General features: G+C 40.9%; 1 protein-coding gene across 2 annotated transcripts in view; it reads left to right on the top strand.

Annotated features, from left to right (window-relative positions):
• The window catches only part of LOC114655979 (F-box only protein 6-like), a 1,212,211-nt gene that overhangs the window by 20,271 nt on the left and 1,169,678 nt on the right, over positions 1 to 22,262 (top strand). Inside the window, exon 6 of one of the 2 annotated variants that reach the window (XR_007935694.1) lies at positions 13,398 to 13,640. Coding sequence is in view for 1 of the 2 variants with exons in the window: in XM_028807329.2 (XP_028663162.2) it covers positions 13,398 to 13,559 (162 nt within the window). In the remaining variant the exon portion in view is untranslated. Of the gene's footprint in view, positions 1 to 13,397; positions 14,348 to 22,262 lie in introns of those variants that run through there. The other variant, XM_028807329.2, reaches the window with a different exon arrangement.

Here is a 22,262-nt window from a genome sequence, read left to right as displayed (position 1 = left end):
ACTTTGAAACATAACTCCCAAAAGCTGGCCACCAATCTGATGTATATAGCGAATGTCACTGAAAATTCTACGCTCTTGCACTGCTGTATACAGCATATGCTTCTTCAGGTTAGGATAAAGTATTATACAGTAATTGTTAGAGCTTGCCATTTTTGTAAAGAGTAGCATGGATATTCATAACATCCATATTACTAACCGATAATGCTAAACCGGATGGACGCAGGGACACACACCAAGAGGGGGATTTAACAAGCCCCTGGAACACAAAAAAAAAGAACACAAAACCACCCCACACACCCTACAAGCAACGGACGGGACACACACAAAGAGGGGGATTCAACAAGCCCCTGGAACACAAAAAGAAAGAAGACGCTCGCGCAACAACAATCCTCACCCCCCCCCCCCCCCCCCCCCCACATCAATAAGAAGTGACACCCAAAGCCACATATCTAAAGGAAACGTCCATATTAAACATACGTCATCTCAACACCTTCACACTAGGCAGCATAGGTGTCAGCATAGATGGATCTCCTTACAATAAAGCACTATTAACCGTTCAACTGCAGAAAAGGCTACATATTAACAGTGAGTGCGATCCTCCTTATTACTTATCCATATTTCGCATGCTGAGGAACAAACAAGTCATGAATACACGGTCACGGGTACAAAACGATTCGGATCGGATAACGGGACCAAACACACGAACACGAATGAAACAACAAAATACCGCCGGCGCATACAACGCGCTTCGGAAACTCCGGGAGAAAAAATGTCTCGGATCAAAAAACGCAAAGCTCAAGTAACCCCGTTACAGAGACGTGCCCAAATGGACAGACACAATGAACGTAGACGCATACAGCGCGCGTCTCAAAGTGCTGCATCGAAACAAGCACGATTTCAAACCGAAAGAGCTCGCGTCTCAGACATACAAAAAAGGGAGCGAAGAGACAGAATAAATGAACGCAGACGTGTACAATGCGCATATGAACTGCCAGAAAACAAGCAAGCAAGACTCCAAAAGCAGAAAGCTCAACTGACCGACATACAAAAACGGACAAGGCTCGATACATACAATGCACGACGTAGACTGAAACGGACTTTTCGCAAAGCGGAGGCGACTCAATTAAAACTCCAAAATAGCGCGTCACAAATAATGGACATGCAACAACTCGGCACTCAAACGCCACAAGCAAAACATGCCCGTCGCGGACATCAACGCCAGACACCTGCTAAACGCTTACGCCAGTTGGCTGACAACGCCTTCAATAATGAGTCCACTATTGAGGAAAATTCATTGGGATTAATGAATGTCATTTGCAATCATTGTCATTCACTTAACTTCCCAGAAGAAACAACTGGCAATACAAATAATGAATTTACACGTTGTTGTCCAAAGGGGCAGATTAGACTGCCTCCTTTACATTCATATCCTGAATATCTACAGAAGCTTCTAACTAACGATGTGCCTGAAAGTAAAAACTTTAGGAACTGCATTAGATCCTACAATAGTTCATTTGCTTTTGCATCTACCGGAGTACATATCAGGCCACCAAAAGGCAATGGCCCATACTGCTTTCGCATATGTGGTTAACACAACGCACTATATTATGTCCAAAAAATATTAATGTTAATCACATTAATAACCAGGTCATTTCATTACTTCCTGGAGAGACACGGCTCTTTCTAAGCTCTGACAAAGTTGACTCTGATGACGACAATGAACATCTGAATTTCCCCTTAGAATATTTGAACACTATTAACCCGGACGGATGACCACAACACAACCTTACCCTTAAAAACGGAACAATAATCATGCTATTAAGAAACCTTAACACTAAACAGGGTTTATGCAATGGCACACGGTTAGTCGTCAACACCATGACACACAATGTTATTCAAGCAACAGTTCTTACAGGATCACATGCTAACAATACTGTTCTCATTCCTAGAATTGACCTTACGAGTTCTGACCTAGAATTACCTTTTACATTGAAACGCCGACAGTTCCCCATTAACCTGCATTTGCCATGACCGTCAACAAATCACAAGGACAAACCATGGACAAGGTTGGCATCTACCTCTCTGAACCCGTTTTTGGACATGGACAACTTTATGTTGCCTTCTCACGTGTTCGACGTTCATCTGACGTTAAAGTTATAAATGATCCATGCCAAGGAAGACTCATTCAAGGACAAGACACCATCTTTACTACTAATGTTGTATACAAAGAAATATTCCAATAAAACATTACTCTATGCCAAACACTCTTTTTTTTATTTATATAGGCATCATCCAAACCTGCACACTATTCTATATCTAATTCATACATCTCACTCTTTGTCATGCCCCAACGCCAGGGGTTGGCGAGCGAAGCGAGCAGGGGGCGGAGCCCCCTAGTTAAAAAGAAGAAAAAATGAAGCAAATGCATTTTAGTTTTAGGCTGCAATTGTCCACCTTTAACAATTATTTTTTAGTACATTTTATAAGTATTCCCCTTTTTTCTCAATAGATACTGTAACATTTATAGTATTTGTGCTTTGTCAGATAATCACAAAAAATCCTCCCACCTTTTCATTTCTGATGCTGTTTGTCTTGGTGAATTTTATTGTGGTTCTAAGCTGTATAGATTGTCCATTACCTCTGTTTTTCCAGCAATTGGACCTTAAGAGTCACTTACAGCCATCCTTGCTTTGAGATGTAATCCATGAGCCTATGGTGGAGTGTTTTAGTGAATCATATTCAATATGCCTAATCATTCTGCTTTGTCTTTGGTCACATTGTGTGTGCAGAGTGTCCAGTTTTTATGAATGGTTGTGTTTTAACATGTCATATTCACGTAAAGGCTGCTGTTTTCATTTGCTTCTTTTACTCAACTGTGTACAATATGAGCAGCAATAACATAGGTGGCATGATGGCGCAATGATAGTGCTTCTGCCTTGCAGTTAGGAGACCAGGTTTCACAACCTGGGTTTTGCCTGCATGTAGTTTGCATGTTCTCTTTTCATGTCTGTGTGGGGTATCTCCGCATGCTGTGGTTTTATCCCACAGACATACCGGTAAGATGAATTGCTCTTGCTAAATTGGCCCTAGTATGTGTTCACCCTGGGATAGACTTGGCACCCTGTTCAGGTGTTATTCCTGCCTTGCGTCGAATGATTGCTGGTATAGGCCCCAGCTGCTCTGTAACCCTGTCCTGAATAAGTGGGTTAGGAAAATGAATGGATCATTATTATCATAATTGTTGTGCCTGTAGCATAAAAAAAATCTCAAATCAATCTTCTTACTAGTATATGTCCCACGTTGATGCATGGTCCATTTTTTGGCACATTCACTTTACATTGTTCTAGTCTGGCGTATCTTTGAGTGGCAGCTTTAACTTCACGCATACTTTTCCTTAATCGATCAGCTAGTGATTCTTAGGGGCACCTGTGTGGCTGTTTTCACTTTATGCTGAGGCACAAGACTGTTTGCCACCGACTGCTCATCACTGCTGACCAAGTGCCGTTGAGGGTGCACTATTCTCTTTGAATAGAATAATGGATTGAAGTGTTATGAGGACAACAATAATAATATCAAAGAGCATGGTGGAGTAATGTTTGTGCCACATTTTCGCAGTGAAGGAGACTGGGGTCTGTGTAATTTAGAGTTTATGTATTCTTCTCAGATGCTCCGGTTTTCCTGATATTCCAAACACATGCAGGTTAGGTTGATTGGCATTGCTAACGTGGCCCATGTGCATCTGTGTGTTCACCCTGCGCCCAACAATTGTTCCTGCCTTGCGCCCAATGCTGGTTGGGATAGGCTACAGCTGCCCTGCAACCCTGCCCTGGATAAGTGAGATAGAAAAACAGATGGATGGGGAATGAATGAATGGATGTCTTGTCTGTTCAGTTCTTATCACCTATTACTATATGCCTGCGCAGTATTCTCTATTACTGAAGCAGACATGTGCATTATTAATCAAGAAACAACCTTCTGTACAGTGAAAGAATAAAAGTGATCAGTGCCTTTTTAGTTATTGTTGTCTACAGAGCAGATCCAGCAATTCACATCTTAGCGTTAGCATTCAATAATGTAATGTGAACTTGAACCCGGACACGGACGCCAAATGTGCTAAAAGAATAAGACATGTGTGTTTTAGGACAACACACAGTGCACCAACTAGCCACACACTCAATCCTTTCTTTGACTCTTCTGCCACCTCCACTCCTCACTTGCAAGCTCCGTCTTCTTCCACCTGACTCCGGCTCCCGAGTGGAGTGAGGCGGCCTCCTTTATACTGCACCCGGAAGTGCTCCAGGTGCTTTCTGATTAACATCTGGCAGCATTTCTGGCTGTGGTGGAAGTGCTTCATGCAAGTTCAGCTCCTCAACTGGCAGCACTTCCAAGTGTGGCGGAAGTGGTGCATGCCAAGGCTCCGGAGCTGACCAGACCAACCTACGAAAGAACATGGATAAGAGACCAGAACTATTTTACTTAAGAGATGCTCGTTGCCATAACGTTTTAATGTTAATCCAGGATTTTGCTGAGCTATACAGTCTGCACATTTGTTAGTTTAAACTGATATAGAAACCATCTCTTCTAAAAAGCAAAGTTCCCAGCAGCAGCAGTTTCCCTGTGGGCACATGGAAAGCTGTGGTTTGCTGTGTCTCAAACTCTTTTAGTTTGGATGAACTGCACCAACTGCACTGAATTAAAAAAAATGCTGAGTCAGCCCAATCATTTATTGAATGTGATTTATGTACAGTTTTAATGACTATAGAAAATAATTAAAAATAACTGTAAAGCTGGACTACATTTATATAGAATATTTTTGCTGATTAATTTTGACAACTGCTGATAGTTTTCTCTGCGGTGGGTTGGCACCCTGCCTGGGATTGGTTCCTGCCTTGTGCCCTGTGTTGGCTGGGATTGGCTCCAGCAGACCCCCGTGACCCTGTGTTCGGATTCAACGGGTTGGATAATGGATGGATGGATGGATGATAGTTTTCTTTCAGATCCATATAATGATAGATAAAGAGTTACAAGTTGCCGACCCTGACGTAAATATCTGACAAAGGATGAAAATGCAACTCTGCTGAAAAATAAATCTAGCAAGTGCGTTTAACAAACTAGTCTATCGTATTTAACTAGCCTATGCACTGAAACATTATTTTACTTCAGTTCATGTGTAAGTAATAATGGTGGAAACTTACTTGCATTTAGCAGTTTATTTACTCTGTCAACACCGTAGCTCTACTTTTCATCAAAATGCTAGCCACAAGCATGAATTTCTCGAATTACCCAGTTTCACAACACTAAAAGAACTATCGTCAAACATCAACATAGGTTTAAGCTGGTTAAATATAGTATTGTTGCCTTGTCCAGTGCTTCACTTCCAGCATGCTTCCTCTTTAGGTGTTCATGCATTGAGTTATTGCAGTTGTACAACACCATCTGTTATTTTACACAGTGGACAAACAACCAATTGGTCAGATTTTGGGTAAAATACTTCCACACACAAGTACTTTGCCTAATATTTGGTGGAACCTTCTTGTTCTGAATGCGGTGTAGCTGCTGCCATGATTAGCCTACTCACAAACAGTATAGAGAGTCATAGCACACCGACATGAAATGTGGGAGAGAGGCAGGGAAGATTGGTTGATTATGAAAATACAATTTTTACTAAACCTTTTGGTTGATTACATTGATTATTCACAGAAACTGTGTAATTGATCTTTTACTGTTAGTCCTCTGGGTACAATTGTGAGTAACCTTGTGTTTGAACATGGCGTTTGTTATAGACAGGCACACAGTTCGAGTAACAGTTTATTACACTGTTTATTTCAGTCTGTCTGTTCCCTTTCAGTCATTCCCCACATAAACATCAAAACTTCCTAGCATTACTGCACTTTCAGTAGGTGGCACTTTTCTAGCACTGCGCCCCCTGTCTCTAAGGAGGATGAATACTTGGCATAGATGGTGCATGTGTTCATGTAAACAGCAGTCAGTTTATTATTTTTTGCAGTTTGATGACATATAAGTAGGGCTGTGCAATATACCATTTCAGCATTGTCATCGCAATGTGTTCATGTGCAATTATTGCATCACAGGATGTGCAATGTTTTATTTATTTTCAAGGTCAGTTCAGAAGAATAACTTTTACAAGCAAGTGACACAAATACAAAACGTTTAGTGGATTAGATATATGAACAGAAATGAAAGAGTAAAAAGCAGGCCACATACACACACGTATGTGTTGTCAAGTAAAGAGAATTAAATAAAAAAAAAAAAAAATCACATGTCATGCTACAACTTTTTTTTTCTGCTTTATTACTTAGGTGTTACCCTGGTTCAAAGCCCATTTAATGTAATGAATAGTTCATTTAAACAGCAGAAAGAAACAAATTCTAAAATGTATAATAACTTAATATTTTGGAGCTTACGCAGCATTTCAGGAACTGATCGTTTTGGGAGGAAAACAAAGAAGTACTTTGGCAGAACAAGTAAATCTCCCTGCAGCAGCAAACAGGATGGGATGGAGCAACAAACTATGAGCTGCCCACGTGTAACTATGCAAATGCAGATTACATTACATGGGTGGGTCTGAAATCCTAACCCTGCCCATGTATGTGCACGCCCCTCTGAGCTCTGCAACTCACCCCCTGAGCTCCATCTCCACCACATCTCACATCCCGCAGTGAAGACCTTCTCATTGCAGTCATTCTCAAATAAACAAAGCAGACCACGCTAGTCATTGATTACAATTTACGGTGGATCTGAAAATGAGTGATGAACGGGAGAAAAACACCAGAAAGGAAGATCTGTTGCTAAATGAAATGCAATGTCAGACATATGGAATTATTTTGGCTACAGAAAGGATGATGTAGACCACAAACAGGTTCTTTGTAGACAGTGCCTTGCAATTGTTTCCACAACACGAGGCAACACAACTAATGTGTATGATCATTTAAATCGACACTACAAAACTCTGTATGACAAATGCAAGGCCTGATCTGAATGATATCCAAATCAAAAAAACAATTTTGAACATGTTTGCCAGTGTTGCACCATATGAGAGGGGTTCCAAATGGCATAGAGAAATCACTGATGCAATAACATTTCATCTCACAAAAGACATGGTACTAATTAGCCCATTTAACAAAGAGGGATTTAAAAAGACGATCTAGTCACTTGATAGGCAGTATGTAATACCATCACACAACTATTTTCCTCATGTTGCCATCCCAGAGCTGTATGAGAAATGCAAGGCACACGTTCAATCAGAGCTATCAAAAGTTAAATATTTTGCAGCAGCAATGGATTTGTGGTCTAGCTGGACAATTGAGCCCTACATAAGTCTTACCATCCAGTTTATTAATGAGGACTTCCAACTAAAATGTCGCTGTTTGCAAACAGCATTTCTCCCACAGGATCATACAAGCAAGAACATCTCAATAAGTCTAGAGAAAAAGATTGGCTGCTTGGGGTCTAGAAGAAAGACATTTCTATCTGTATAAACAACAGAGAGTGCGACGAACATGGTGAAAGTTTCATTCCTTAACAAGTGGACCAGGCTGCAGTGCTTTGACCACAGACTGCATCTCGCAGTTGGTAAGTCTGCTGTATTTATTATTTGCTAAGCTGTTTTACAAAACAACTTGTCCTAAAATTAAACATAATAAAATTGTATCAGATTCATACCACTATTGTTATAAACGTTTATATACGTACAGTACAGAATTGTACTTCTGCTACTTGCACATATTGTCTTAGCCATATTGTAAAAAATAAAACTTTTTCACAATGACACTGTCCTTGAGCTTATTGTTTAATAGCTAGATTATTTTTAATATAACTCCCATTTTTCTTAGTCCTCTTAAGTCTGTATGTGAAAATTTTTGAATCTTAAATTGAATTTTGAAATGTTAGTTTCATAAACAATTACTTTTTAAAGATACATTAAATTGAAACTAGAGGGCACGCCACTAATGTAAAACTCATAAGACAGTAAGATTTTTTTGAGAATGATTGGGTTTTCTCAGATTTATAAAACATGTAAAGGAAAGCAGGCAGAAGCTGTATATATCATCTTTAAATAACCTGTGGTTTATTCCAACTGCAGAAACAGTTATTTGTAGGTATAAGCACTTTATTGTTTAAATAGTATAAACATTTATATTTAAATTTAATGTGTACTTTATTTTTTTCCCTTAGAAAATGCACTCTGGAAGGCCAGAAGTTCTTTGGAAAAAGCCCAGAAGGAACTCAATCTACCATTACATTCCCTTATATTTGAATGCCAAACAGATGGGGTTCCAGACAGATGATGATCAGCAGGATACTAGAGCAGCAGAACACTTTAACTCTGGTCTTGTCCGCAGTCAAGAAGGTGCTACATCTAATTCCAACCTGACAACATATAGATGTCTTGGAAGCTATCAACAAGTCACTGTCTCCACTGCTGGATTTCACAGCTGCACTTTCAGGAGAAGACTGTTAGTGTCACCTATGTTGAAGCCTGTTCTTCGCCTCTTTAACACTTAAATGTTACTAATGCAAGAAAAAGACACAGCCTCTCGCCAAGAAGTAGAAGAGCGAGATGTTGGGCCTACCTTAATGAAAAATATAAAGATGAAGCTACTCAGGAGCTGCTATATATGGCATTTTGTTTGGATCAATGCAGATAGCAATATCAAAAGCCAGAGTAACATCGGAAATGATTGAATGCCAAGAGACCTAAAGCTGCAGCACTCAAGTTTAGTCCACAGTTGCTGACATGTCCCGGGACAAAAAAAAGTTGAGAGGTCCTTGGGGAAACTTCTTTAAATAAAGCGGGGCTACAGTAAAGGGTGAGTTTCTCTCTAACCCTTTGGGGAAGGTGTGGGAGCTGAATTAAACAACTACCTGCTAACAACTTCCACAGACAAAGAAGATCCACTTTCATGGTGGAAGTCACACAAGGTGAACTTTCCATGAAATATCAAGCTGGTCCGCAAGTATCTGTGTATTCTGGCTACAAGCTTCCCATCAGAGAGGATTATCAGTGCAAGTCAGCAAGTGGCAACCTTATCACTTGTCAACGTTCTTGTCTTAAGCTACCAGTGGTAGATCGACTGGTATTCTTGGATAGAAAACTCTAAGCTAAATAGTCTGTTAAGTAAGAAACCAAATGTTATGCAATTGAGAAAGTTTCATTTCATCTTGTTTAACCACACTGACGAAACTTTGTTTTACTTTGGCACTTTTGCTAAGAGAAGTTTACAAAACGGTTTGTATGATAAAATAGTTATGTGTTGATGATTTATTACAAACTGATACTGTTAGCTATTGGTTCATTTTAACCTTTTAAAAATTATTGGTTTTATAAATTTATACTTAGTATAAGTGTGTTTTTATTGAAAACCACTCAGGGGGACTGGTGTATAACTCCTATTGTATTTTTATAATTTTGTTTAAAATCTGTTTTGCTGTTTACCAAGAAAGATGTGTAATTTTGAAATGAAATTTTAAATGGCATATTTTATTACTCGCGTTAATTCACAATGTGTAAAGGAAGCTTCCTTAGTTTAATGCTCTGTTGTAGCAAGGAGTACAGATATATAACCTCTTGTAATCTTCCTTATCCCTTCTTGACAACATCCTGCTTCATGGACAAATGAAGCTTCATGAAGCATTTGCTGTATTTTCTGACTCCACTAAACATACAGGTTATATAGCATTACAGGTAAAGGCAGGAAGGTCACACACTCAGAAGGTTTTAAGTATTTTTTTATTTTTTAAATTCTTTTTATTTTCTATACAGCAGGATGCACTTACTTTCCAAGATCACCCCAAACATTCTAGAATCATTTGTTCTTTGAAAAAATGGAGCTATTCAGGTCATCTAGTGGAAATTCCTAGGTTTTAAAATTTTACACTACATATTGCAGAAAAAAAAATATTGCTATGTCAATTTTTTCCAATATCTTGCATCCTTACATGGCTCTGTGGCTAGGGATCTGCACCAGCAATTGAAATGTTGCTGGTTCGAATCCCATAAACGCCAGAAGTGACTCTATTCCGTTGGGCCCCCTGAGTAAGGCAATTTACAATTGCTCCCATGCTCCTGGATATAACGTCATCCAACTTTCAGGGAGAACTTGGAGGTTGGTGGCAGGATTGCACTCCAGCCCATTGTAAAAAAACCTCACGTGTCTCAGTGTGGTGCTGAGGTGGCACCCATTGCAAGGCTGCAACTGGATCTCAGTCCTGGGTGGCTTGTCATATAGTGCGGTGTGGCAACGTGCTGTAATAGGCCGCATGTTCCCAACCTCTCTCCCTCTCTACATCACAAGCAACCCTCTCATCAAGAAGCCCAGAACCGCATACAGTATTTCCAAGCCTTCTAAAGCCTCTTAGGAGGGTAGGCGCAGATTTGAGAGAGACCACTCTAATTAAGAGGTCTTATTCCAGAGCCAGTGCTGTCTAAGGAGCTGAATCTGACTGTTTAAGGCCAGTATGCTTTTACCTCTATCACAAGCACCCAGTTCTTGTTATGAGACATTTCCAAGCTGTAGAGCTAGTTTACATCATTGGTGTTTACTATGTCTAACTTAACGGTAGTGGCACAAGAGCCTGGAAATACGGCAGTTGTCTTCTCTCTTTTAACGTCTTTACTCAGATGAGTGTGTCTTTGCTTCTTGTGGAACTCCGTCCTCTAGGAGGCTTGACTCAAAGTGAGACACCTCCCCTTCGGGAATGCGGATTTTATAGGACCTGGGGCCTCATGCATAAGGCCGTAAGCACAAAAGCGAAAATGTGCATACGCACAAAAAAATCCAGATGCATAAATCTGTGCGAAAGCCAACTTCCACGTTCTTCCGCTACATAAATCCCGATCAGCGTGAAAAGTAACTCACGTGCACGCGCCTGCAGTCCCACCCCAACTCCTCCCAGAATTACGCTCTTTGAATATGCAACATCAATATGAATAGCCCTTAAGCTCAGCGTTCTGTGAAAAGGCAATGGCAAACAGCACGGGGGAAAATAGAAGAATTTCAGCGAATACCAAGTGGAGGCAAAGAAAAACATAACTATTTGTTGGTTTAAAACAGTGGTATACAACAACAAAAGGAAGTGACATAGCGTGTCAGAGAAACTCGATAGCTCTAGTTCACAAAGTCGCACAGTGCCCCGAAATTAAAAAAGAAGTCACATATCAAAGTCACAGTGAAAAGGCGAGTCATAACCCACCGTCCTGAGTGTCATATGAAAGCTTGTTAGCGGTACAGAGAAAAAAAAAGGGGTACACCCAGTGGGGGAAAAAAGCACGAAATGTTCAACTTTTAATCTTGAAATTTCCACTTTAATCACAGTTTTATTTTGTCATTAAACGTAGAACATCATAAACTTCATCTTAAAATCGTTTAATTAATTAGTTTCTCAAATTTTGATTGTAACTAAAGTAGCACGTGTAAATGCTATGTTTTGTATTTGATCTTCTATGTGCGTGAATCACTACGTGCTTCTGAGCTTTCTCTTCTTCCGACAGGACACAGAATCCATTACATTCATAATATTACAGCTCCTCTGAATAATTTAAAATACTGAGAAGTATGCGTGATCATCATTTTCATGATGATAGGAGTTAAAGCATGTTATTAAACATGGGAACACAGTGGCACAGTGATTGTTCATGTCTCATGCAAGATGCTTGCTGCACCATGTGCGACCTTCGTTGAAATACTTTATTACAGAAGTACTGTCCTCTTTCAAACATGTTAAAAACCCCCAACTTCCTGTCCTTACCTCTTCATTCTCAAATACCCAGTCACCACACATCAGCTCAGTAATAGACATTAAGCCATCTGTAAGCTAGACGCAGATTCTTCAAAATTTTAAGGAACATTGAAAATGTCTTCGTAACGTTTAATTTATTCTATCCATCTATCCTTCTAGTGACGCGCCAGCCACAACAAGGATACAGCGCGAGGCAGGAACAATCCGTGAACGAAGCTCCAGCTCCTTGCTAGCAACTGCGGCACTGTGTAGTTAAAGTTAGTTTTATCTGTATACATATAATCAACATAATTTTGCTGCATTTCATCTTAAAAATGATATCGTCATATGTAAATATACGCTTATAAAAGTGACTCAGGTTGTGCAATATTATAACTATCGCAAGTTTACAGTGAGGTAATTGTACTTATAAGTACAAACAGTTCTATAAGGAGCACTTGATGGACTGATTAAGTGCGTTTAGAGATCTTGGGATCAAACAGTTGGTGAACCGTGAGGCCTGTACAGGAAAGGCTCTGAAGCGTTTGTCGGATGAGAGCAGTTCAATAGCGATTTGGCTGAGGCAGCGTTGTGTGCTTGATGCGGTAAAACCGATAATTCTCTTTCCGATCAGCTGCTGTACAGCTGTGATTCACACTCGGATACAGTGATATAAATACTCCGAGTGGTAATATGGAAAAAAGATGATACGCTGTGGCAAACCCCTAACAGAGCAACTGAAAGAGGAAGAAGAAGGTGCCAGTGAGAGTAACAACACTAAAGCAGTTATGGTATTTAGAATAGTTTGACCATCTCTGTGGACCATTATATTGTTACAGGTTAATTACAATCAGATGCATTAAACTAATAAAGAATATGCGGTTAATTTCAGTGTATTTATACAAGCCGCGTCAGGGATGTGATGTAAACACAAGAAAGGGACAACCACACAGGAAAAGTAGCACTGCTTTGACTCTGGGTGCCACCAGGTCTGCAAATACCGAGTGGATAAATTGCGTATGCTAGGGTATGACCTACCATGGAAATGTGCGTGGCTTTACGCCAAGTTTAGGTTTTATCACATTGTGATTTCAGCGTGGAAACGTTCGTTATGCAAACATTTCTGTGCGTACACACCATTTTATACATGAGGCCTCTGGCCTGGAAGGGTTGGGAGTCATTTGTCCTCACTGGTCAGAGCTTTTTAGGCAGAAAGAGGTGACAAGGTAGCAATATCGCCCCCCTCCCTCGCTGTAGGGTGGTACTACACACATCAGTGGAGTCTGGAAGGCAACCCACTGACACACAATGCCGTGGCAGACCCCTGATATCCCTGTTTTGGGAGTGGTTTGCTTACTTTTCAGATGTTGTATTCTTAACCTTTTGAAAAGCTAACCTCCTCAGGTGCTACAAGATTTCCAGTATCATGGCTGTAAGAAACCACCATGTGTATAGGCCCCCTTTGCATGGAACGCAGAATAAGATAAATATGCACTAGTAAAATTGAAAATATAGTATATACAGTGATTTTATGTGTTTTGTTGTTTAGTGCGTCATGGGGAAAAATTGTTCATATTTTATTTTATAAGCATACATATTTTGTGGTGAAAGAAGGTCTCACTGATTTTTTTTTTTTTTTTTTTTTTTTTTCCCTGTAGGTCAGTCATGCTTTTGAAGACTATGGGACCTGGAGTGCGTTTTGCTTCGTATACAACATGGAGGCCAAGACTCTAAATTCTGGATGGATGGTTTGGTGTCCGGGTGACAAACACTTCAGTAGTGGTGCATTCTTAATCCCTAGCTCATGTTGCACTATTTAGCAATGCCCAAACACATGCATTTATCATGAACTTAAATACATTAAATCTTAATGAAATAACTTGTTTGTCATGGTCAGCCAAGTAGAAAGTTAATTTCATTCCAGATTTGGAAGTACTGTATCTAAGCGCATGTGGCTGCCTGGATCCCTGCTTCTTAGCTTGACTTTATATCTGATTACCTTTCTGTCTGTCAGCTGTCTTGCTAGAAAGATGCCAATGTGTTTCCCCCCCAAGCATTTTCAACAGAACTTAAAATGAAAAAGATCAGAGAAAATTAGAAGGTCACCAAGAGTTAGAATGTATTGAATTCAGCCATGTGCAGATTCTTTGGAAAGTGCATACATTTACCAAAATTAACACGCGAAAATAATAATAAATGCATAAATGCCTGCTAATATGTCAGGGTATTAAAATGAGTGAAATGGGATATGTAGCCTTATTACTATGTATATAAAAAGAAACAGAATTTAACTACTAACAGGCTTAAATGTCATGATGCCAAAGAATAGAAAGTTAAACTGATATGTTTATTAATATGAACTGGGACACAGGAAATATGAATCTCTCTCTCTTTGTTAGAGTGTTTTTAGATAGTTAGATAGATACTTTTACTGTGATTAGGCTCAAATAAGGTCATGTGAAAGACAATTTAATACAGTGCACCAAAAAAACGAAGCCACAAAGCAGCAATAACTTATACCTCCATTGTTAGTAGTGCTCTGGAAAACCTTGTAAACTCAGAAAAGCTTTTCTGTTAAGCCTATATTAATGATAAAGCCAAGAAGAAACATGTTTGTTCTAGGTTGTGTTTGTCCATGTGTATTAGAGAGGAGAGAAACCGATTCTCCTGGAAGGTGCCAGTACGAAACACACAACCTATGCTTCAACATAAAGCCTAAGTTGACTTGCCCCCCATGACATGATAATGGGCGTGAAAAAAAGGCAGGTTTGTGTAATGACTGGTGTCATGTCATTGCTCACTTTGCGTGTGTCCCATCTTTTTCCCCCTTATTGGTATTATAGTTGACATCCAGTTGAATTGAAGCCATTTGTAAACTCCGATGTCTCACTCGTTTTAAGAGTTGAGAACAACTGGGAGATTATTGATATAGAATGGTTTCAATGAACAGGCAGAAAGTCAAGGGGGAAAAAAGAAGCATTGTTAAAAACGGTCAAAGAGGTCCAGTAAGTTGATGTGGTGAAAACTAAATACAAGGTGACAGGTAACTATGTGGCCATCCAAAGGAAACCTCAAAGAATCAAGACTAAAGAAGCAGTCACCCCGTTTAAACAGTCAAGGAGAACCAGAGAAAATCAGAAGCAATGGATAAAATTAAAGCAGTTCGCAAATAATAAAAATGCTAGAACAAGAGTGTGGAGAAAACCGAATGGCTGAAAAGTGAGTGATGGTCAGGTGCCTGTTGAAGTACAGTACATCAGTACTAAGAGATAACCCCGAGTAATCACTCTTGTCAATGCATCTGTAAATGGAAAAATGCAGCTTGGAGTCTGATGAAAATGTGAGCATGGAGAGGAAAATGGGTGCGTCCCTGACAAACTGGCTACATGGATTTGCAGCTTATTTAATAAGCAGATACGCCACGGTTACTTGGCATGTACTACACATGCCACCTGCAAATATGTAAACCCTCGTGCAAAAAAAAAAAATAAACAATAATTACTATTTTCTCGGAAACCGCAACTTGAGGATAGCTCCAGTCCTCTTTGATTTCGTTCAGTATAGTAATACAAAAAAGCCTGATAATTACAGAAAACGCCAGCAATTCAGTGAACTGAAAAAATGGCATGTATTCTACAGAGCAGGAAACTAACTGAAGATCCAGTCTAGAAATGTTTTCATTTATACAACTGTGAAGACATCAGAGAACTAGCAGTTTTCTTCAAACCAGTAACAGATGTGTGAAACAATAATGGTTTCAAAAGGGTTTTAAATGTTAAAGATCAACATAGATTTTTCACAATCATATTAACTTCACACAGGAAATTATGTTCTTAAGCGAAGCATTTTATGTATATTTAATAAAAAAACAAAAACACCAGGCTTATTCATACAGTTTAAAGTGGTGTCTACGGGGCATGAGTCCAAACATGAAAATAAAAACTTAACAAATACAATGTCCATATTCAACCTTAGAATGTTCTCCAGTATTGAGCCACATCTTGAAATTGCACAAATGTATCCGTGTTGTTTTCAATGTTTTGTTTTTTTTGTATAAGATTCTATTATTTTTAAAGAAGTCCAGCTGTTCTGTTCACCTCATTGCCCTGTCCCCCTCAGCAGAGTCTTTCACCTCTACTCTGTACTTTGGTTGCTAATTGTCAAAGTGCTGCATTCGCTTCTGTAGCTTTTGAGAACAAGTTCTGCATGTAATTATTTTTTTAAACTTTTAACGCTTTAGACAAGTAAGGTGGCATTTTATTCCAGCGATAAGTCATTGCTAAACTTTTTTCTTGTGTAGGTGAAGTAGGAGTGGAGGTTGTGGACATCCAGTCTTCCCATTTTTGTGGATTTATGGAATGTGTGTTTTTACTCTTAATTATATATTATTATTATGGTCGACATCAACTGCCATAGTATTCTGTTATTTTGTTTTATTTAATGTATTTATGGTCACTGCTATCTTGCACTAGTTTTATGACCATGGCTATATTGTTTATTCCTACGAAGTCTGTTACTAGACTTGTGATCAAATGTTGACGTTACACATGACTTCATCACACATTCAATATTTATTAGTACATGCATGACAAGGACTTTTTCTGTGTATAGGATTCAGTTAGATAATAAAAAGAATGTTACTGTATTTGTAGTTTAGTTGGAGGGAAACAAATCTAGATAGTGTTAAGACCTTTTCACTTGCTCTTTTTAATGCGATTCTCATTTCAGTGTATTGGACTTTTGACAATTGGTATTCTGACCCTTTTCCCGGTCAGTCTTTCCGTCTCAACTCTGTTTCTGCTTCTTGGGACCCCTTTTAGCATTAGAGGATGTAAATGGTGCCTCCAGCAAGACTGTTATCACTCTTACCAGTTTCATTCACAACGACTTTTAATACTCCTTCCCGGATAATTAACTCATGTTCCTGCTTCCCAAAATAAGAGTCCCGTTTCTTTGATTTTGATTATTGTCTGTCCTGATCGTACTCGCCTCCTTCAGTCTCCCTTAGATCATAAGATGTGACTGAACAAGCAGAATATTAAAGAGCTCCATCTGACTGAAAATGAGAGAAACTGAATTGGGAGGCAAAAAATGCAGATTGACACTACCTTGAGTCTGTGGAGCACAGGAAAGGTAACTTGAGGGTATCGTGATTAACATTAGGGGGTCAGTGGAAACTGCAAGCAATTGATTTTTTTTTTCATTTTATTTTCACATCCTGGATGCACCCATTTTCAAACCATTTTAATTTATTTTGCTTATAAAAAAGATTCAGACCTTTGTGGCATTGTGCTATTTTATTTTCCTATTTATATGAAAGTTCTACCCTTGATGGCTGCTATAAAGAGATGAGTAAACAGGAACCTGTCCTTACATCAGGAAAGTAGTGCCAAGATTCTGTGATAAAGTTTATTGCTGCAGTAAGTTTTAAGGCTTTTGTTTTCAGTTTGCTCTGATGCCCTGTGGACCCTCATTTAAACCAGAAGAACAGAGTTGGCATTTTTTAAAATGTATAAAAAAATGCTTGACTTTAAACAATTTCTTACTTGAAAAAAAAAAGTTTACTTATAATAGTGTGAAAACAAAAAGGAACAAGACTGTGGCAAATATGCAGTGCCTATGAAAGCATTCACCTCCTTTTTCACATTTTTATTATCATACAACTTTGAATCTCAGTTACAGTAATTTAATTTTCCTTTTCGATATTGATCAGTAGGAAAAAGAATTATTAATGTCAAAGTGAAAACAGATCCATGCAAAGTAGTCAAAATCAATTAAAAATCTACAACACAAAATAGATTATTCACCCTTTATACTAGGACAGACCAAAGTCATCACTAGTGCTGTCAAAGTGGTTCTAGAAGTCACATAATTAGTTAATGAAGGTCTATTGTCAGGGGCGTTTCAATTGATTATAGTATAAATGCAACTTTTTGGAAGTTCCAACTTTAGGTGAGTCGGTATAGTGGCCTGACCCACATAATGAAGCAAAAAGAACATTCAAAGCAACCTCTGTGAAAAGTGAAAGTCAGGAGATGGAGACAAGAAAATATCCAAGTGACTGAATATCTCATACAGCCTGCGATGCACAAACTTGGACATAATGTCAGTGATGTTACCTGGAGTGATCAGTTTTTTCCAGTCTTTCAAAAGTTCAACTCTGTCTTCTAGGTGACCCAACAAGGATGATCAACATTCAGCCTGTAGCCTGGTGACAAACTTCTTTCCTGAGTTTTTTCCCCTTTTCAGCCACAGTCACCGCAAGGCTCTTTCTGCTGCCTCTGTATTTGGTCCTGATGACTCTCTTCCTACATGCTGCTTAATGCCCAGAGCTCTGTACACCTTGCTGAGTGACTGTACTACAAAGTTGCTTCACCCTTCCTGATTTCCATCCTTATCTGCAGCAACCATCCACAACCTTTGCATACTCCCCCCCCCCCCCCCCCCCTTCTTTTCCTAGGCCTCTTCTTTCTTTCCCATGGAATAGTAAGCCCCATTAAGATGATTTATCTCAATGTTTCACAATGAAATCAGGATGATGTTGTGATGCACCAGGTCCCTGCTGCCTTGTCATAACCTGTTTCTCAGGATATCAATAGTCATGAAACCAAAATGGACTAGTGCATCGAGGACTAACAAAGTTGGTGCAAATGCAAACTGTGTATAATACATTTTATTCCTCACAAGCAGTGTCCAAAATCAGTTAGTTTCAGTGCATATCATTTTCAATAAATAAATCATCCATAAAACAAGTGCCCCTTTGTAGAGATAAAATCAGTCCTTAAGTAAATAGGTAATGCAATAAGTATGTTTTTTAAAAAAATCAAAACTTAAAAAGTTAAAACTGGGATCTTTCTTTCTATATTGTCTGAGAGCCTTAGTGCATCTTTCTGCCTTGCTTCCCCTGGTCATCCATCAGGTCTTCTGAGCTGGGCCATGACATTGCGAGTATGGTTATCCATTATTCAGCTTTCATTCCAGCTGCCTCAGCAGTCATTGGCCAAAGTCCACCACCATCCCTTGGCATCTGTAGGATGATCTGCAAAGCCAACAGTCACATCTGCTCCCTCTATGCTCATCAGGAGTGACCCGTCTCTGAGGTGCCATTTTTCTTACTCACCACAGGGCCTCCTGACCACCTTGTCTTCTGTCCACACCACTGGCTCACCCTTCCAATTCTTGTGTTTGTTCATACAAATTCTCTTTCCTGATTTCTTTTGTCCCAAACATCTTTCTCTTTTGTTCTATCTATCTCTCTCTTCATTCATTCATTCTGTTCTCATCCTTTATTCTCAATCACTTCCTGTCCTCTCTGCCCTACACAGGCTCTTTTTACCAGGGTGGCCAACTCCAATCCTGGAGAGCTGCAGTGACTGCAGGTTTTTGTTCCAACCCAGTTACTAAATTAGAAGCCAATCCTCACTAATAACAGACCTTATTTAATTTCAATGGCTACTTAGTGTTTTAACTCTACCATGTCAGTTCATTCTTATATCACAGATTTTTTTTCCTTCCTAATGATACATGTATAATCCAAGTGATTTGAAAACTAAAACAGATGAGAAATTTTCAATTCTTCACTTTCTTTTCAGTTTCCTTCTCAGTACTTAATTAAACCAAATAGTGCATGATGAATACACACAGGTGGAAATGGAGACGAGCTAGATGTAGAACTGCTGGTTCCTTTGTCGTTTGTATCTTACTGCTAATAAGGAGCAGTTAAAACATTGAATACATCTGTTTAAGACTATGTCAAAAGAAGACAAACACAAGAGATTAAGGTTGGGGTTGTGAGCCCCCGTATACTGAATGGTACGGTTTTCCATGTCAAAACAGTTCATTAAATCAACTTTCGACAGATACAATAGGTAACACGGACATTTTATATTGACGGGACAGGAAACAAGACAGGAGGAATGTTGGGAGGCGTTGCAGTGGTTTCTGGGCATGGCGTCATCAAGGCTCGTCTTTGTTTAGAACTGCACCCGGAAGTGTGCGCTTGCGAGAGCGTTCCGGGCGCTCTTTACGGCTCCGCTGCTTCTGCCTTTCTGAGGAATTAAGAAAACAAAGGTTAGTACACCGTCGTAGCTCCCTCGCGGGGTGTTTTATGCAACGGACCGGGTCACTCAGCTGCTCCCTAATCGCTCGTGCGTGACAGAACCCCCCGTTAGCCCAGACCCACCGGGTCGGGCGACCCGAACCGAGAGGTCGGTGAACGCGGGAGAGAGCATCCGCTGATGGCCTGCAGGGAGCCCCAACGATAAACGACAGAAAACTTGAACGGCTGCAGGTCCAAAAACCACCTGGTGACACGAGGATTCGAGTCACGATGCAGGGCCATCCACTGGAGGGCGGCATGGTCCGTTTATCAAAGTGAATTCCCGTCCCAACAGGTAATACCGCAGGTGGGTTACTGCCCATTTAATCGCCAGGGCCTCCCGCTCCACCGCAGCATACCTGGTCTCCCGGTCCAGCAGTTTCCGGCTCAGATACAGCACAGGATGCTCAACACCATCGATGCTTTGGCTCAACACGGCACCCAAACCTGTGTCCGAAGCAGCGGTCTGGAGAAGAAAGGGTAGAGAAAAAGTCAGGAGTACGCAATATCGGTGCAGAGGTAAGGGCTCGTTTTAAGTCACGAAATGCATGGTCTGCTTCCTCGGTCCACACCACAGTAACAGGGAGCCCGCTTCTTTGTAAGATCCGTCAAGGATGCTGCCCTCTCAGAGAAGTGGGGTACAAAACCGGCGGTAGTACCCTGCTAACCCCAGAAGGCTTGCACCTGCTTCTTGACCATCGGACGGGGCCATTCCAAGATGTCTTAAGTTGGTACACTGTTGTTTAACTAATCCCCCTCCCACCAGGTAGCCTAAAAAGCGGGTTTCGTTCATCCCAAAGTAACACTTCCGAGGATTGATACGAAGCCCAGCCTTCGCTAGTGACAGGAGAACCGTATAAACCTGCACTACATAGTCCTCCCAGGTGCCGGAATAGATAACCACGTCATCCAGGTAGGCGGCACAATAGGAGTGGTGGGGGCCGTAGCACTCGATCAACCAGATGCTGAAATGTCGCCGGTGCCCCGTGCAATCCAAATGGGAGCACCTTATAGTGCCAGTGACTGCTAGGGGTACTGTGAAAGCCATTTTTTTCTTTTGCGGACGACGTTAAGGGAATTGCCAATACCCCTTCGTCATGTCAAGGGTAGTCAGATAGCGGGCCGTCCCCAGTCTCTCTAGGAGCTCATCCACCCGGGGCATGGATATGCATCGAACTTTCGAGACCTGGTTGAGGCGCCTGAAGTCGTTGCAAAACCTCCACGAACCGTCCGGCTTGGAAACGAGGACGTATAGGGACTAGACCAAGGGCTAATGGCTCTCCTCGATGATGTCCATGTCCACAACCATCCGTTGAACCTCTAGCTCCACCTCAGCACGTTTCGCCTCAGGGGAGACAGATAGGGCCGTTCCCTGACAACCACCCCAGGGTCGGGTCACAATATCATGCTCAATCAGCGAGGTCCTGCAGGTGTCTTGCTGACCACCTCCAGGACAGACAAGATGGCTCTTTCGAGCTCCTGTCGCTGGTGGGGCACCAAATTGGAGCCGGAAGTTAAGGGGCATAATTTCAGAGAATAGGGCGAGAGTAGGACCGGGAGGGAGGGTCCGGTTCCCGGTCTCTCCACGGTTTTCAGAAGATTGATGTGATAAACTCTCTCCCTCGGTCGACGATTCGGCTGACTCACCAAATAGTCGACGAGCCCTTTTCTCTCCTTCACTTCGTATGGGCCCTGCCAATGGGCTAACAGTTTTGAGTGGGAGGTGGGCACGAGCACCATTCACGCGATCTCCAGGCCGGAATTCACGCAACGAAGAGTTTCGGTTGTAATTCCGGACCTGCGCTGCTTGAGCCCTGGCCATGTGATCTTTTAGTAACGGCCTAATTTTCTCCAATCTATCGCGAAATTGCGCGATATATTCTAAGACATTGGTGGACGGATGGGCCTCCCCTTCCCATCCCTCTTTTAGTATATCCAATAATCCCCGGGGTTGGCGTCCATACAACAATTCAAAGGGGGAAAACCCTGTGGAGGCTTGGGGTACTTCCCTGTATGCGAAAAGTACGAGTGGTAAAAGCTGGTCCCAGTTTCTACCATCCTCTCTGACTACCTTGCGGAGCATCTGCTTCAATGTCTGATTGAAGCGCTCAACTAGTCCATCCGTTTGGGGATGATAAACGGATGTCTTCAGATGGCTTAACCCGGAGTATTTGGCAACTTCCCTGAACGTTTCTGAGGTGAATGGGGTACCCTGATCCGTGAGGATTTCTTTGGGTATACCCACTTGGGAGAATAAGTCTACCAATTCCCGTGCGATGTTTTTTGTATTAGCAGCTCGCAAGGGGAACTGCTTCAGGGTATCGAGTTGCGTAGTCTACCATTACCAAAATATATTTAAAACCAACGCACCGAGGTTTCCAGGGGTCCTACCAGATCGACACCGATCCGCTCAAAGGGTATATCA

Source organism: Erpetoichthys calabaricus, chromosome 8, assembly GCF_900747795.2.
Source record: "Erpetoichthys calabaricus chromosome 8, fErpCal1.3, whole genome shotgun sequence".
In the NCBI taxonomy this organism is placed as follows: domain Eukaryota; kingdom Metazoa; phylum Chordata; class Cladistia; order Polypteriformes; family Polypteridae; genus Erpetoichthys; species Erpetoichthys calabaricus.
The sequence above is the reverse complement of the archived record's forward strand: the minus strand, read 5'-3'. Positions and strand labels throughout refer to the sequence as shown.